The sequence below is a fragment of the Podarcis cretensis genome (assembly GCF_951804945.1).
Source record: "Podarcis cretensis genome assembly, chromosome: 2".
Taxonomy (NCBI): domain Eukaryota; kingdom Metazoa; phylum Chordata; class Lepidosauria; order Squamata; family Lacertidae; genus Podarcis; species Podarcis cretensis.
In genome coordinates this window covers 24,419,118-24,435,362 of record NC_137171.1, presented here as the reverse complement: position 1 = coordinate 24,435,362, position 16,245 = coordinate 24,419,118, and the positions used below count along the sequence as shown (strand labels likewise).

The window sequence follows — 16,245 nt, the reverse complement described above, 5'->3', positions numbered from 1 at the left end:
CCCACTATTTTCCTCCTCTTCCAAATAAATTCCAAATTACACCAAAATTCTGTATTTCAACACGGGATGAGATTCAATGTTTAGTAAACTTTTCGCTTAACTTTTGGACACTTGGGTGTGTCAAAACTCTAAAATGGCACTTATTTTTCCAATGGCAAAAATGCACAGAATTGCTTACTTTGCAGCTAGAGAAGACAACGCAAACCCACAAAATACAATTAAGTTCCACATACGTTAGAATTTTAAATGTTTCAAAGACAGGCAGTTGTCAAAATCTGGCTGCATTGCCAGCAAGTTATAAAACCTCAATCTAATATACACAAAGATACAAACTCCATATGCACAGTGAGGATGTATATTGTTTATTTACCGTCAGTAATTTACATAAGGCAAATATTAATAGTTGGAACACCTGCAATGTATGTACAGAGAGCAACATAAATCTCAAAGAGGCTTTCGTCTATTAGTAACCGAACCATTTTAAAATTATGCCTTTAAGACCTTTAGAAATAATTTATTGCTGATGCTGAACTAAGGCAAGAGGGATTTTTTTTTTTACAAAGTAGCAGATTCTCTTAGTCCCTGGAAAGTTACAAAAGTTACAAATATATAAAAAAAATGTAAAGCCACAAAACACCCCACATTTATACAAAGCTAATACAAATCCTGGTTTCATTAGATAAATATTATGTGAGGTTGTTACCAAATATATTTTTAGAGAAAAGGTTTCTAGAATGTAAGCTCTCAATGTTCTTGAAGAATGAGAAAGCAGTTTTAAGTAAGTGGCAATTTGCTTTCAAGTACAAGATAAAAGAAAACTGCAAATGGCAGTATTACAATGCTGTGTCATCTTTACAAGTCTGGTCTTAGGGATGTCTTTGTTGTGGTACCAGAAAAGGCCTATTAAAAAAAACTGGTCTTTGTGCAGTTGACTCTAGCACAAAGAAAATCTAATCAGGGGCTCAAGCAAGAATTTGCTGCCAATGAATTGGATGTGGACTTAGTCATGCTTAGAACAGATCCACTGAAATCATTATGGGAAGAGTCCCATAATTTTCCAAATATGACCAAGTCTGGATTCAACCTAGGCTTCTTCTTAAGATAAGTTTCCAAATAATCTTACAAGAAAATCACATTTGGTTTAAGTGAAAAGCATCTTGAGAGTGTGCAACCATCACCTTGTTTTCCAGGGCTGTTTTCAAAGTCTCCCTCTAGTTTTTGGGTTCTTCAAACTGCTCTCCCACACTGCAGTGAGCTTTTCAAGAAGCCTGAGAGTGGGGCAGCAGTAGTCCCATCTTGCACTTCATTGAGAAAAGAGGGTTCTTTAAGCTTTGAAAAGTGGCTGTTTATACAGTGCTACTCCAAAATAAGGCATGAGGCTAAAGTTAAGACTGGGTTTTTGTTGTTTAAAAAGATCAGTTGCCTTAATTTTTCTACTGAATTTTTAAAAGAATTTTGGCATTAAATGTTTTATTTCAGATTTTTGTTGCAGTCTAAAATATTATATGCAAGATCACTCCATGTTTATTCCACGGAGGTTAGAATGAAAATTCTACTCTCTAATTTTACTTAAATACAAATCCCGGAATTTGCAAAAGCAATTTGGAAGCATTTTGTTAAGCGAGACTTGAGAAAAAGTGTTCTTACAAACCAGCCCTGTATTTGAAGGTGACATCTGAAAATGTAAGGTTCTACCAAACTAGACATGACACACAGTTGTGTGTATCTTTCCCATGACTTTTTTTGAAGTTGCCATGAAAGGTTAAGTGGATGAGTAGCCAGTGGCTGCTTCACTCTTTTCCCTCTAGCTGATTTTCCTATCAAAATGACACCCCCACCACCAAGCTGTGGAGGAAAAGCAGCTGTGTATGTGTGAGACTGAGTGGGAAAGCTGCCAGCCCTCTCCTCCCTAGTTCCCTTAATTAAATTTGCAGCCCCACCCCCAAATGTCTCCTTTTGGTTAAAAAAATCCAAATACTCCAAATCTCTCCACTTCTAGCAATTCCTCTGGAGTACAATGGAAAATTTGTGCACCACGCACTTTAAAAACTATACCCATTAGCAATATTATAAAACTGAACCAATGAAACCATTTTGTTTCTTCCCATTTGCTTGTAGTTCCACATAAATCATGATTTGTTAACACATTTAAAAACAAATACTGCCCTTAACTATATATTACTTAGAAGACTAGCAAAAAGCGCTTTGCATACCGATTTTGATTGATTCCTGAAAGAATACAGGAGTGGGAGAAATATTATCCTCAGAACACCTACACCTATACTGTTACACTTCAGAATATCTGAGTGGGTGGTTTCATTTTTATTTTTAGTATTTTCTAGCAAATATGCAACATCTCTGTGCTGTAGCTAAGTTTAACCTGGCAATGGAGTCCCCACCCCACCCCACAGAAGGCCACAATCTGAAACATTGGCATTTGTGTTAAGGCCACCGCAAGGAAAAGCAATTAAGAGGCACTTTAGGTTAAAGGATTCTGCATCAATTAACAGTGTTTTCTGATGCTGTAATAGGCTCACTATTCCACACTGAGCCTGTTCTATTAAAGCACTTAATTGGCACGAGCTCTCAAGTTACCTGGATCTAGACAGCAAAACTAAATTGGTTTCAAACCTATGGATTTTGCTGACTGACTTCCTTTCACAAAGATTATGGAATTACAATAGCAATGCATCAAATTTGGCCTGTGTAACAAAAAAAGGGGGAACTGTGCTGCTAATCTCTGATCATGTTAACCATTAAAACATTTATGAGAGTAAAGCGTTAGAACAGGCATTAGTATCCATTGCTTTTGTAGATGTTCCCTTTAAAGCATAGCATAAAGTTATGTTTACAGTTAACTTGGAAATCCAGAGTAACTAGTAACATATGGGCTTTTAAACCAAGACCTGAGAAATCAAAAATGTCACTAGCCTCCTCAGAATTGAGATGAAAAAAGGCAGTTAGTTCCACAAAACTGTTGTGTTTTCAGTGAATGAGGTGCTTACAAGGCTGAGTTATTGAGGTGTGCAGCAACTGTGGTGGAAAGTGGAGGCCTTTTAAAATGCCATTGTCTTGCAATATGGCATTTCAAGGTTAACATTCAGTTCCCTTATAATTTTTGATAATCGCTTTCTGCATTTTTGGCCAGCAATTTAATATTCAGTCCTGTATGTTAATACAGTTATGTGCATTCTCAGTATTGTCAACACTATAGATGCACCTGACATCTATAAACACTGCTGCTGCTTAACAGAAACAAATCTCTCGCTTGGTTTCCTCCATCATCCAAACCATAATGTATGAGCTAACTGAACAACAACAACAATCCTCAAGGAACATTCTTAAAACAGTTAATTCACAGCAACTGGCAGACATCTAAAGCTGCAAACAGCTGTGCGATTTAAGCTAGTTAGTTCCAAACTTAAAGCATAGATTTGTTTGTCAAACCACATGATCTAACAATGACCAATTAAGATCAGAAGTCCCTTTGCATGATTCTTTTTGATTAAATAATTCCCGGGTAGCGGACCTCCTTTCTGGTACCATTTGGCGAACATCCTATATTGGCATGGAAGCAAAAATGCATTTGTAAACTTCAAAGACAGCTTAATTATTTGACAGGGTGGAGCTATTTGCCACAAAGAACTGACGGTGGTGGTTGGCCAAGCTTGGAGAGCAGTCCAGAGTTATACAAATCTCTTCTATAGCCCTTTCACATGCCAAAACTGCTTTTTAAACTTAATCAAGTTTCCGAAGTAAATTCTTTAAACTGCATGTCTACAAGTTACTTGTTATTGGAGTACAGGCTTCGTCAGGCTGAAAAGAGGGAAGAGGTTAAAACTTGTGAGTTAGCTTTAAAAAAGTTGAGGTCTGTTAAGAAATGAAAACTCTTTCAAGACACGAGATATAGCGGAAAAGATTTAAGCCTGAATTTTGAGAGAAGTTGGCAATTAACTGGAACAGCAGCAGCTTTACCCCACACATCGTGAGGTCGGACAAGACCTTTTTCCAACTCCTGCTGTAAACTATTAACACAAATCAAAGTTTTTTGTTGTTGCTGCGCATCACTGTAGCATGAGCTGCTTGAGGTTGTCATGAAGGATGGTATCCTTTACATCACGGAATACCAGGCGGATATTTTCTGTATTAATAGCAGTGGTGAAGTGGTTGTACAAGGGCTTCTGCTGCTGCTGGTCCCGGCGTTTCGTGCGAAAACAATCCACCAGGAATTTTTGGACGTCTGTTAAGTTGTGGGGATCCCCTTCAAACTCTGGGAAATAGTCTTTGATGCTCACTTTTTGCACTTTTTCCTCAAGTAAGTCTGTCTTGTTTAGGAAGAGGATTATGGAGACATTGCTGAAAACCCGGTTGTTGACTATAGTTTCAAAAATGTTCAGAGATTCTGTAAGGCGATTTGTTAGTCGATCCTCCATAAGTACCTGGTCGAATTCACTCGATGAAACCAGGAACAATATAGAAGTGACGCTGTCAAAGCATTCAAACCAACGTTTTCGCTCTGACCTTTGGCCACCTACATCAACCATCTTGAAGGGAACATTTTTAATCTCAAAATCATACTCATGAATCCCTTTTGTAGGTCTTCGTGCCAGTAGAATATCTTGCTGGGAGGGAAGATAGTCCTAAGAAACAAACAAACAAACAGCCAAAGTTAATTAAGGTGCTGTGAATGGTACTGAACATTAAAATGAACTGCCCTGGAATGTTTGAAACAAAAGATTTTATCATCCTTTGTTATCTAAATGTGTGTGTTTTTTTAAATAACTCAGTAGTTGCGTGTACGATACAGTGCCAAAAGTATAATGAGAATGATACCATTCTAAGTTTATCTCATTTAATTGATTAAAAAGTTTTCAGTGACAAATATATGGTTTCAGAAAGAGAAATTATTGGGGGCAGGGAGAGAAGAGAAGGGAACCATTTTCTATGATTGTGTTTTATTCGGGAAAACACTTACCTAATTTCTAACATTCTGCAAAGTTAGCTATATTATTAAGTAACTAATAGTGTGTCTGAACATTAAATAAAGTCCCTCATAAACTTAAATTCATAGAATTTAAAGTTGGAAGGGACCCTTATCTCCGTCAACCCCCTGCAATGCACTTGAGAGAAAAAAATATAATTCTTCCCTGTGGAGATTGATCAAATTATACCTTGTCATCTTGAAGATTTCTAACAGGAGCACTTTTTGCAAAGCAGAATTAAAATGCTAACATATCCTAGCTGATTTGTTCTAACCAAGAAAAGAAATACAGAAGAGCTTTATGGACAGAAAAGGACACAGCTTGCTACTTTTCAATCTTTTTGACTATGCAGATTCGCAATGCTATTTCTTCTCCGCATAATATCGTTCAAGTTTAGGATCTTTATCTTTCAGAAGCAGACACCTAAGCCCAGAATAATGCTGCTTAACAAGCAGAAGAACGTGGAAGACAAACACGGGAGCTGAAGAAAGGCGTGTGCTGCTTGATGTGAAGGCAAGATAGATTGAGAAATGCTGGGAACTTTCCCTCCTTCCCAAGACGCTTGTCACGACGTCGCTGCTGCTGGGGCCTAAAGCCCAATTCAACAGGCTCACTCCCGCTACACAAGATTAACCAACTCAACTAAAACAGAACTGTCTAGCTGAAAAGTGATTATGGCTCAATTTGCACTTCATGGTAAGCAGTAAGTCAGGGGTCAGCAATCTTTTTCAGCCGTGTACCGGTCCACTGTCGCTCAGACCATGTAGTGAGCTGGACTATATTTTGGAAAAAAATTAAAATGAACGAATTCCTATGCCCCACAAATAGCCCAGAGATGCATTTTAAATAAAAGGACACATTCTACTCATGTAAAAACAAGCTGATTCCCGAACTATCCGCAGGCCGGATTCAGAAGGCGACTGGGCCGCATCCGGCCCCTGGGCCTTAGGTTGCCTACCCCTGCAGTAAGCCATGGCTTGCCGTGAATAAGCAATGTGCTCAAGCACACTGCTCAAACTGCTCCTGCTTCATCGTTCCACCCAGCCTAGAGATGTGAGAAACAACCATGAAACCTAGGCTTAGTGTTAACACGCAAACCTGCATTGGTAGTTTGTTTCTCTCCAAACAAATCATAAACAGAAGTCAGGCTTTGTTCCTTTGTTGTTGTTGTTTAGTCGTTTAGTCGTGTCCGACTCTTCGTGACCCCATGGACCAGAGAACGCCAGGCACTCCTGTCCTCCACTGCCCCCCGCTTTGTTCCTTACTTACCCATTAATGTTTAGAGATAAAACAAACCATGAGCACTGCTTTGCTCATAACACTAAGCCAAGGCCTGTGTTAGCTTCCACCTTTTTTGTATGCCTTTGGAGCTTATAAACAATTCTATAACCCTGATGGAAACTGTGGCCCTGAAGACGCTGTAATTCGCTTTACTGTGTTTTAGAGCTGCCCAAGAACTGGGCAACATGCAATTTGAGCAGACGAAAAACACTATTAGCATCAACCATAGCACTCTGAGTTAATGGAGGAAGCTTAGTAGAGGACGCCAATGACTACTAAACACAAACACCACATAAGCAGTTTGTTGGCATGTTTTCTCACTTTTAATTTGCAATATAAATTAACTTTCAACTGTTACAAGCTGTTAAATAAATAAAAACATTCAAAACATACCAGACTGCTTTAAAAATCAATGAAGTTACACTTACTTGTTCTCCAAGTTTATCCAAGTTATCCAGAAAATATTTCACAGATTCCCCCTAAAATGAAGGAATTGTACAGTTAATTGCTTTTCATAGGTAATATATGAATACAACTATCTAATGCAAATTAGATATAGCAGGTATATTGCACCCCATTCCTAAACACACTTGCTTGAAAACAAATGCCACCAAGATCTGTGGGACTTGCATCAAATCAATGGCCACAATCTATCATAGGGCAAGCACATTGATTCCAGGGAATTTAAGCATTCTGAACACTCCTGGATTGGGACCAATGTACATGGGATCAGGGTGTGCAAGGTAACTGTTTAGAAATTCTGCTTACAAGGAGGTAAAGATGGGGAAATGACTGCAAGTGTGACAATGATTTCTGAACTTCTGCATAATTTGCCTGCACAAATTTGCTGCTCATCTGTTTAAAGGGGGAAGATTGATACATTGACATTCATATGAGTTACATGCACATAAGATTCTATTTCAATAAATACAACTGGCTGTAGCAAGCAGCAACCCAAATTTCAAGGAAGTGCAAAGTCACTAATAACAGAGAACGTTGGAATATAGCTCCCGCCATGTTCACCATAAACTAGTACATCTTTTTAAGAAAGTGTTTTGAAAAACGCACATTTCAAATTACCTTTCCATGCATACAGAAAGTTAATATAGCTGGCACAAGCCAGAGATGGCTCATCATCGGGGGGGGGGGGGGCTATCATTTGACTCAGTATCCTTCAAACAAAATATTCTTTAAGTAGTGAAATGCTTTGTTATGTATGGCAGGTTCGAGAAAGATTACAACTGCCCTATAGTACTGGGGCTAGCACAGTGTGATTCCTAGAAAACACAATTGCTATTAGAATAAGTCAGCATGCCCTGCAACAAAATGCTGCAGTGTACCCCACTTCTCTTAAAATATGTGCTCCTATCCACCATTTGATGCAGCCATTCTCTCCAAGCAGAGCATTGCACTCTGTATCCTCCACACTCCAGTATTTGCAGTTCTCATTGGATGTTTGGCTTTTTTGTTCCCTTATTTTTTTTTTTCAAAGTTTACTTTTTCCCTGCAAATCTCAGAAAACGCTCAAGCATGCTCTTTTTAAATCTAAAAACATTTATTCCATATTTCCCCCAAAAAAGAACCCAGAGCAGTTTAAAGCAATAAAACAAATATGCCCAGATAATTTATTAAAACACCATCACAATAAAGCAGAACACAAGAAGAGTACTCCAGAAAGCACCAGTCCATAAGATTGAACTCAAGATAAAAGATAAAAAGAAAAGCATCAACATACCACTCTTGTTTCTCACAGCCCCCTTTATGGTTACAATCCTGCTAGTACTCACAAAATGCACACAGCATATCTTCAGGCTTTAGATTTTAATTTGGTCAAATCAGGTTTTCATAATAAGAAACAAATCTGCATTTAGTGCAACTGCAGGGCCTGGTGCGGATGCATGTAATAACCACTGTGAAGAGTGACAAATTCTGGAAGGATAACCATGTCATTCTCCTGACGTAAAAAAAAGAATCTTGAGGAACTGTAAGCATGAAGATTTACTGTGGTGCAAACATGCACTCTCTTAGATGTATAAATGTTTATCCTCAATTGGAAGATTTTCAAAGATCCTCTTTCCCTCTTTTAGCCACTCCCTTTTCTCTGTTCCCTTTCTCCCACACAGTCGTCCCGCTCACTTTCTCTCCTTTTCCATCTTATGTGTACAGTTATCATCACCATCAATCACTGCCAATGTGAATGGACTCTTGCATATATCTCACATTTCATGACGATTTGGCCTCACTAATGAATTTTATCTTTCCTGTAACCAGTCTCCTGACTCAGGATCACATTTCTTGCACCTAATGAAGTGGGATTTAGCTTGAGAAATCTTGTGTCACAACAATCGTGCTAATGTAAATGTCCCACCAGACTTGTGTTGCACGAAGCACTCCTGTTTGCCAATGTGAAAAGTATGCAATGGTTACTCATAGAGTCTTATAGAAAACGAAGTTCCAGCCAAGGACATGTTTTCACTTTGCATAAACTACATACAGGGTAGATATGGGACAAACCTGAGGCTCACATACATCTTTGACCCAGAGAATATGTGGAATAAATCTTGGCTTCCAAACTGTTGGGGAAAGTCATGCAGAGGTATGAGGTTGAAGTGTCATCACTGCACTGATGACACTCAGCTTTACTTCTACGTTGTTCTGCACAGCACTGTATAATTGCAATTGCGTCATATAACACTTAGCAGTGGGGAGGGAGAAGAAATCATAAATACAACTAGTATGGTGCAGCAAGGCAGCACTCAGCACGTCTCCTGGAATCTTCTCAGTGTCCATTCACGAATTGCATGAACTTCCGTCGTTCTTCACCATCTTTCAATCTGAGAGTTATTTTAATCAGGGGTACATGCTGTAATCTCACATCCTGTTTTATTAGGCTTTAAATCTATATTAATGTGTACTGGCCACCTTACCAGGATACCTGATGTATCCAGTGGAAGCAAACTGTTGCCACAATAAAACATTTAGGATTATAGATGTTACAGTACTCATTCAGAATCATTTATTGAGAAATACAGTGTGCTTGCTTGCTTGCATTTCACTTTCTCAAATCTGTGCTTATTCTAAGGGGTTATCCACTGTGCAGGTAACATATGATGAATTCATTCCCAGATCCCCAGTAGTGATGTATGGAAGTGAGAGCTGGACCATAAAGAAGGCTGATTGCCTAAGAATTGATGCTTTTGAATTATGGTGCTGGAGAAGACTCTTGAGAGTCCCATGGACTGCAAGAAGATCAAACCAAAGGAAATCAGCCCTGAGTGCTCACTGGAAGGACAGATCCTGAAGCTGAGGCTCCAATACTTTGGCCACCTCATGAGAAGAGAAGACTCCCTGGAAAAGACCCTGATGTTGGGAAAGATGGAGGGCACAAGGAGAAGGGGACGACAGAGGACGAGATGGTTGGACTGTGTTCTCAAAGCTACGAACATGAGTTTGACCAAACTGCAGGAGGCAGTGGAAGACAGGAGTGCCTGCTGTGCTCTGGTCCATGGGGTTACGAAGAGTCAGACACGACTAAACAACAACTGATCCACTGTCCAGAAATTTCCATGACATATATTGTGGCATTCAGGATCAGAGTAAGTTTACAGTTCACCATTCATGTCTATGTCTATCTATTCCTTCATTTTACAGAGGTTAACCCTCTTCTGTTGTTATTCTGAACACACTTACCTGGTAGCAAATCCCAATGAACTCAGTGGAACTTACTTTTTAGTAGATATGTGCAAGGCTATGTTTTTAATCATTCCTAGACTATGCTTTTAATGATTCCTAAATTATAGATTGCGCTGTAATTTCATCTGCACCTTTAAAGAGGAAGAGATCAATCACTCGGTAATTTGCTTGAGGTCAAAAAGAACTCTGTGGTGAAAGAGGAAACTGCACTGAGGTTTCTTATAACCAAGGATAGCATTAAATGATGAATTTTTCAACCACATAGCAAACCATGTTCTACCAGCAAAAAATACAGAACAATTTAGACAAACTTGCAAGCCTATAGTATTGTCTGACAAGGTTTTGCTAACTTAGGGAAAACTTTTACAGTACTCACCAAATAAGTAATGTTATTGTTTGTAGTTCTGAAGGTTGTATTTTATGTACTTTGGGATGCCAAATGTGAATTTTGCTTTCCCCTAAGCAAATGAATAAATAGTATTTTACCTGAAATTTAAGATGACAGCCGTTTTTTCCAGATGTCTATAAAATCCAGACCACTTGCCCAAACTATGAAATAGAGCACCTAAGTGCTGAATGCCGTACTCATATGAAATCTCAAACATTTCTGTTAAGAAATCGCCAAGATACAGCAAATATATTTCCTTGTTTCGTTTCTGTCATCCCCATTTACAACTCCCGCTCCACAGTGTATCTTTGTTTCCCCCTTTTCTTTCACCTAGAGATGCATCAAAATTTCAGGAGAATGCCAAAGGACTTGCTCTTCCAGGTTTTTGTGCAAATCCACTGTGTATTTTATTGAATATCAGACTTAACTATTGTAATGCACTCTACGTAGGGCTGCTCGTGAAGAGTATCTGGATGCTGCAGCTTGTGCAGAATGCACAACGAAGCTGCTAACGGCCAGCTCTGACCAGACATGTATTACACTAGTCCAGAAATCTGCATTGGTTGTGAATTTGCTTTTGAGCCCAATTTAAGGTGTTAATACCGACATATGATGCCCAAAATATATGAAGGAGAGGCTACACTCAAATTGGGCATAGAGAACTAGAATATCCCATTTAAAACCATCACAGAACATGTCAAGATGAAAAGTATAAAAATATGAGAAAATCACAAGCAATTTCAAACACACATGCATGCCATTCATTTCCTTATACAGTCAGAAGCTATCAGTAACCAAGTGTTAACTCTATAAATCTAACAGACTTGTGACCACTGATATTTGAGCTTGGATGTTTCCACAGGGTTACAAATAGAGATCCTCCAACCCTACCCTGTAACTGAACATTGTATGAATTTCTGTACACTAAGATGGCAAAGAAGCTTAACAACATCACTGGTGTACAAAGTTTAAAAAGGCCTTCTGTCATTTTGCTGGCCTTCATCCAGTGTCTCTGAATGCTCATGGAACATCTGCTCTCTTGTTGAATTCATCAGCATTATCCAGGGCCAAACTCAGCTACAAAGCCTGGTCTTTTTTTCCAACTGAAAGATTTGAGTAATCTACAGATGCTCACTGTTAAATACACTGATTCATAAACAGCAAGTATTCCGTTTTCAGAGGGGCTGTATTTAGATAGCATGTGGTTCTCCCCGTAGTCTTGTGATCAACTGAAGAAAGTTTAAGCAAACATTTTAGTACAGTTAGACAAGTGCTGGTTTATGATGAACTGTGAGAAAGGAAATACTTAACCTAGAACTTGATGACACATCCAAAGCAAAATCAGTATTTTCTCCTTAAATACTGTATTCATTTACAGAAGCCTAGCCTATTTCCATCTGAGTCAGACATCTGGCAAATTAGTCATAGAATCCAGTTTCAGTTTGCAAACAGGCAACAGCACTAACTATCTATGCACTATAAACCAATGTGCCCTTCTGCTGGCGAGGCAGTCAGAATTATTCACAAATGGGAGAGCTGAATATCCAAAAAGGCTTCTAAAAAAAGATCCCTTGCAACTTAACTGCACAATTAAGTTGCCCAATGCAACGTGTTACTTGTCACACCCGACCTTGGTCTCCTAGTACCACCAGTTCTCCAAGTCAAGCTGTTCCATCCTCTTCAAATGCAAAGAGTACGTAAGATGCTTACCTGAGAGACCTGAGCAATTGGCTCTGGACCCCATTGTTCAGCAAGTCAGAGGTCACCCCCTCAAAAGACAGGGGAAAGAGCCTGTAAAAAAGCTGAGCTGCCCTGCAGTTGTGCTCTTCCCACCACCAGAGATACAGACCAGACTATCCTTGCCCACTAGGTAAAGGTAAGGTAAAGGTACCCCTGCCCGTACGGGCCAGTCTTGACAGACTCTGGGGTTGTGCGCCCATCTCACTTAAGAGGCCAGGGGCCAGCGCTGTCCGGAGACACTTCCGGGTCATGTGGCCAGCGTGACATCGCTGCTCTGGCGAGCCAGAGCCGCACACGGAAACGCCGTTTACCTTCCCGCTGGTAAGCGGTCCCTATTTATCTACTTGCACCCGGAGGTGCTTTCGAACTGCTAGATTGGCAGGCGCTGGGACAGAGCAGCGGGAGCGCACCCCGCCGCAGGGATTCGAACCGCCGACCTTTTGATCGGCAAGCCCTAGGCGCTGAGGCTTTAACCCACAGCGCCACCTGCGTCCCTATCCTTGCCCACTACTTGTCAGTAAACCAGAACAACTATAGTACGCTAGGATTGGTGCAGTTTTAGAGCCACATTCTGCACCTGAATTCTGCAGAATTCTGAATTCTGTTCTACTTTGTCCTTCACCCTGAATGAGGAGGAAGAGGAAGAAGAGCTGGAGTGGGAGGACCTGGCCCCCCAAGAAGAAACTCAGATGTGGACACCAGCTTCCTGCCTGACGGTGACAGGAGGAATAAAACAGACGGTGAGATTCTTCACCTACGAGAAGAACTTCGCCAAGAGTGGGAAGCCAAACAGGAGAAAATCAAGAGTGAAAAAGCCCCTATACCAGAATGACATTCGAACAAGCTTATATGACTCTTTGCTAGTTACTCTGTGCTGTCCAATGAGGGATTAAAGCTTGCAAGTAAAAATGGAAAAGGGTATGACTACAAATTTCATTATGTGATCTGGCACTGGGGTTGGGCATTTGACTAGTCAACAAAGATTTAGCTGATTGATCGGTAAAACATTTGTCAGTGTTTTTTTGAAGCACTGTTAAAACAGAGTAATACTTCCCCAACTTAGTGCCATCCAAATATCTGGAGGACACTAAGTTGGGGAAGACTGGATTAAAGTATTGCTTTGTTTTAACAGTGCTTCAAAAAACACTGACAAATGTTTTACCAATCAATCAGCTAAACTGGCCAGAAGAATACCATGGTCAATGGTACTGAAAGCCACTGAAGAACCAACAGGGTCACATCCCCTCTGCCCCACCCAATCTACTCCCTAATGTAAGCCGTCCACATGAGACAGAGACTGTTCTTACCCAAACTAAGGTATGAAGACTGATTGAAACAGATCCAAATAATCAGCATCAGCATGTCAAGTTGGGAAGCTATCATATGTTCTAATACTGTGACTAATAATGAAATATTAGCGATCAGAGGCTAGCTCAAGGTTTGTGGATTCAATAAGGATTTACTGTATTTAATGAATTTAACCACCACCTCCAGAACGATAGGAACCACACCCTTTTTTCTGTGAAATGTTCACTACCTTCATCTCCAGCCCAGTTCTATTGCTGATTTCAACAGCCACAATTGTCAAGGATCCAGAGTATACATGTTGGGATTCAATTATCTAAGAAGCTTATCCACATCCTCCAACTGCACAAGCCATGAAATTCCAAGGTCCTCCTGACAAAGTAGCCTAAGCATGGACATTAAAGTCCTCAACCCCATTGCCTTGGAGTCTTCAATAACACCCTCAAGACCACCTGTATCAGTTCAAATAGGGTGATGTGGGCAGAAAAACAATAGGTACAGAACTGGCCAACTGCTGAATAGGGCATCTGATGAGGCAGATGCTGTCCAGAGTCCAAAGCCATACATCCTGCCCCTCAAATTATGCTTGGTGCTACATCCAATAGCTTGGGCATCTGGGAGAGGTTCATACCTCCCTCAGTATCCAGCAATGTCTCAGTAACACAGCCAGACAGCTCACTGATCACAAATCAACACTTATAGTGTTTTCTTCCCCGGCTTACCAAAACATTCACAATTACAGTGGTACCTCGGGTTAAGTACTTAATTCGTTCCGGAGGTCCGTACTTAACCTAAAACTGTTCTTAACCTGAAGCACCACTTTAGCTAATGGGGCCTCCTGCTGCCGCTGCACCGCCGCACAATTTCTGTTCTCATCCTGAAGCAAAGTTGTTAACCTGAAGCACTATTTCTGGGTTAGCAGCGTCTGTAACCTGAAGCATCTGTAACCTGAAGCGTATGTAACCCGAGGTACCACTGTAAAATGCACAATACTAAAAGCCTTTGTAGTGTGTGCTAATGACTAAGTAAAATTCAGCACCCACCTGATGCCCACTAATTTCTAGCTCTCATTCACCCCCTTCCCCCCCCCATTACTAGGGTCAGAATGTTGTAGACAAAGGTGAAACCATGACTGCCAAACCACCACTTTCAGGGTCTACAATCCTATAGCCCTTGGTTTCATGGGCCGCATATGCCCCCCCCCATCTGTCTATTTCCATACTGCTGATAATTCATAGTCCCTAGTTTAGTTTTGCCTCTGACAGCTTTCTTCTTGGTTCCTCAGTTCTGTGCCTTCACCACTGTTTCTTCATGCCCTCCTTGTCAGTCCATAGCCTGCTTTGTCCCCCTTCCTTCAGCCACCTTCTCTTTTGACTCATCTTCCTTCCTGCCCCACCCCACAACCTTTACTGATCTTCAGGGTTTTCTTCGGATTCTCCTTTTCCTGCAGTTTCTTATTTCCTTCATCCTTTTTCCTGAAGCCTCGTTCTCCAGTTAGCCTTCCAGTCCATTTCCAGTGCTGATTTCAACATCTATATAAAATTCTGGAGAAATTTCATATGAAAGGCCTGCTGCATTTAGCAAACTGTTTTTCATGTCTTTCCACCACTAGATGCTTTCTCTCTGAAAGCCTGACAACATTTGTCTTTGTTGGCCTGCATTTCCTGCTTGGGCTGGAAAACACCGTGTAGCAACTTCTTCATGTCCTAATTTAAATCTACTTCTATGAGATCAGAGGAGAGATTACTGCAAAAGTTTAATCCAGAAATATTCCAACAGGCGAAATGCAGCCTCTTAATAAGGGTGAAAGCTAACTCCTAGTGATGAACAGCGGATCAAGTATTGAACTTGGACGGGGGAAATCAGTGTTCATGTCCCCATTCAGCCACATAGGTTCACAGGGGAACACAGAGAATGGAAGCTGAACCCTTCTTGCATGTCCATTGCTAATCTCTTTACAAGTCATCCTTCATGAGTTCATTTCTTATCTCCAGGTTCAGCGTCCTTACAGGAGAAAAGGAATTATGGAAATCGAACACCCCAAGCTTTGTACCTCAATAGGTCAGAAGGAGGTTTAAACAAACGGGTCTGGCGTCATCACATAAAACTTGAGCATTGAAGACATACAAAAACAAAAAGTTCATTGAAATATAGCTACACAGCCACGAGCATTTCTGAGGCTGGCTCTCTTGTTGTTTCTACGCTGGTTCCCAACCGATTAGATCAACCCTATACATAGCTATTCAAAGACAGGCCTGTAAGCTCTCATGCCAGTTGTTTACATGCACAACCCTTTCCCCCTCTCCAGCTTCATCTTTTCTAGTGCTAAAAGCAATTCAGGCCTTACTTTTATGGTATTTTCCTTAGTGCCACTGAGATAGTGACCTAGCTACACACAACCTAACCTAGTATGATTCTTTAAGCAAGGTGATAACACTTTAACATTAGATGCACAGCACCAGCAATTCAGCCTTTATTGCAGAGTATTCATTCCATGTTTTTTGTCCTCCATATCTTTTGCCATTAAAGGACTATAAATTCTTTAATGCTCCGATAGCAAGACTGACACAACATACTGTAACTCTGGGCTAGAAGTTGAACATATTTATCACTACAGCAGGGGCCGTTTCCCAATCAAGTGTTCGCCTAGGGATATGCAAGTGACAAATCACAGGACTGCAATTGCTTACGTGGATAATGAACATTTCTCTCCACTGCTTTTCATGCTAAAAAGAGAAACAAACTGTAGAGATTCTAACCAAACACACCTTTTCCTGTCATTGACAATCTGATCAAAGGCTTGCAAGCATTGTCACAGACGTAAACAGGATTCTGAAGAAAGACACTGTTCTAATT

The 16,245-nt window shown here is 40.4% G+C and overlaps 1 protein-coding gene and 1 long non-coding RNA gene across 2 annotated transcripts in view; one reads left to right on the top strand and one right to left on the bottom strand.

Moving 5' to 3' along the window:
• Positions 1 to 341: 341 nt before the first annotated feature.
• The window catches only part of GNA13 (G protein subunit alpha 13), a 32,531-nt gene continuing 16,627 nt past the window's right edge, over positions 342 to 16,245 (bottom strand). The window contains exons 3-4 of the mRNA XM_079965607.1: positions 6,692 to 6,742; positions 342 to 4,640 (exon numbers count right to left, since the gene is read on the bottom strand). Of these exons, the coding sequence (XP_079821733.1) occupies positions 4,065 to 4,640; positions 6,692 to 6,742 (627 nt within the window). The 3' untranslated portion in view covers positions 342 to 4,064. The remainder of the gene's footprint in view (positions 4,641 to 6,691; positions 6,743 to 16,245) is intronic.
• LOC307210172 lies at positions 4,634 to 6,655 on the top strand. The gene is made up of 2 exons (XR_013835900.1): positions 4,634 to 5,678; positions 6,427 to 6,655. It is a non-coding gene; the product is annotated as an uncharacterized lncRNA (long non-coding RNA).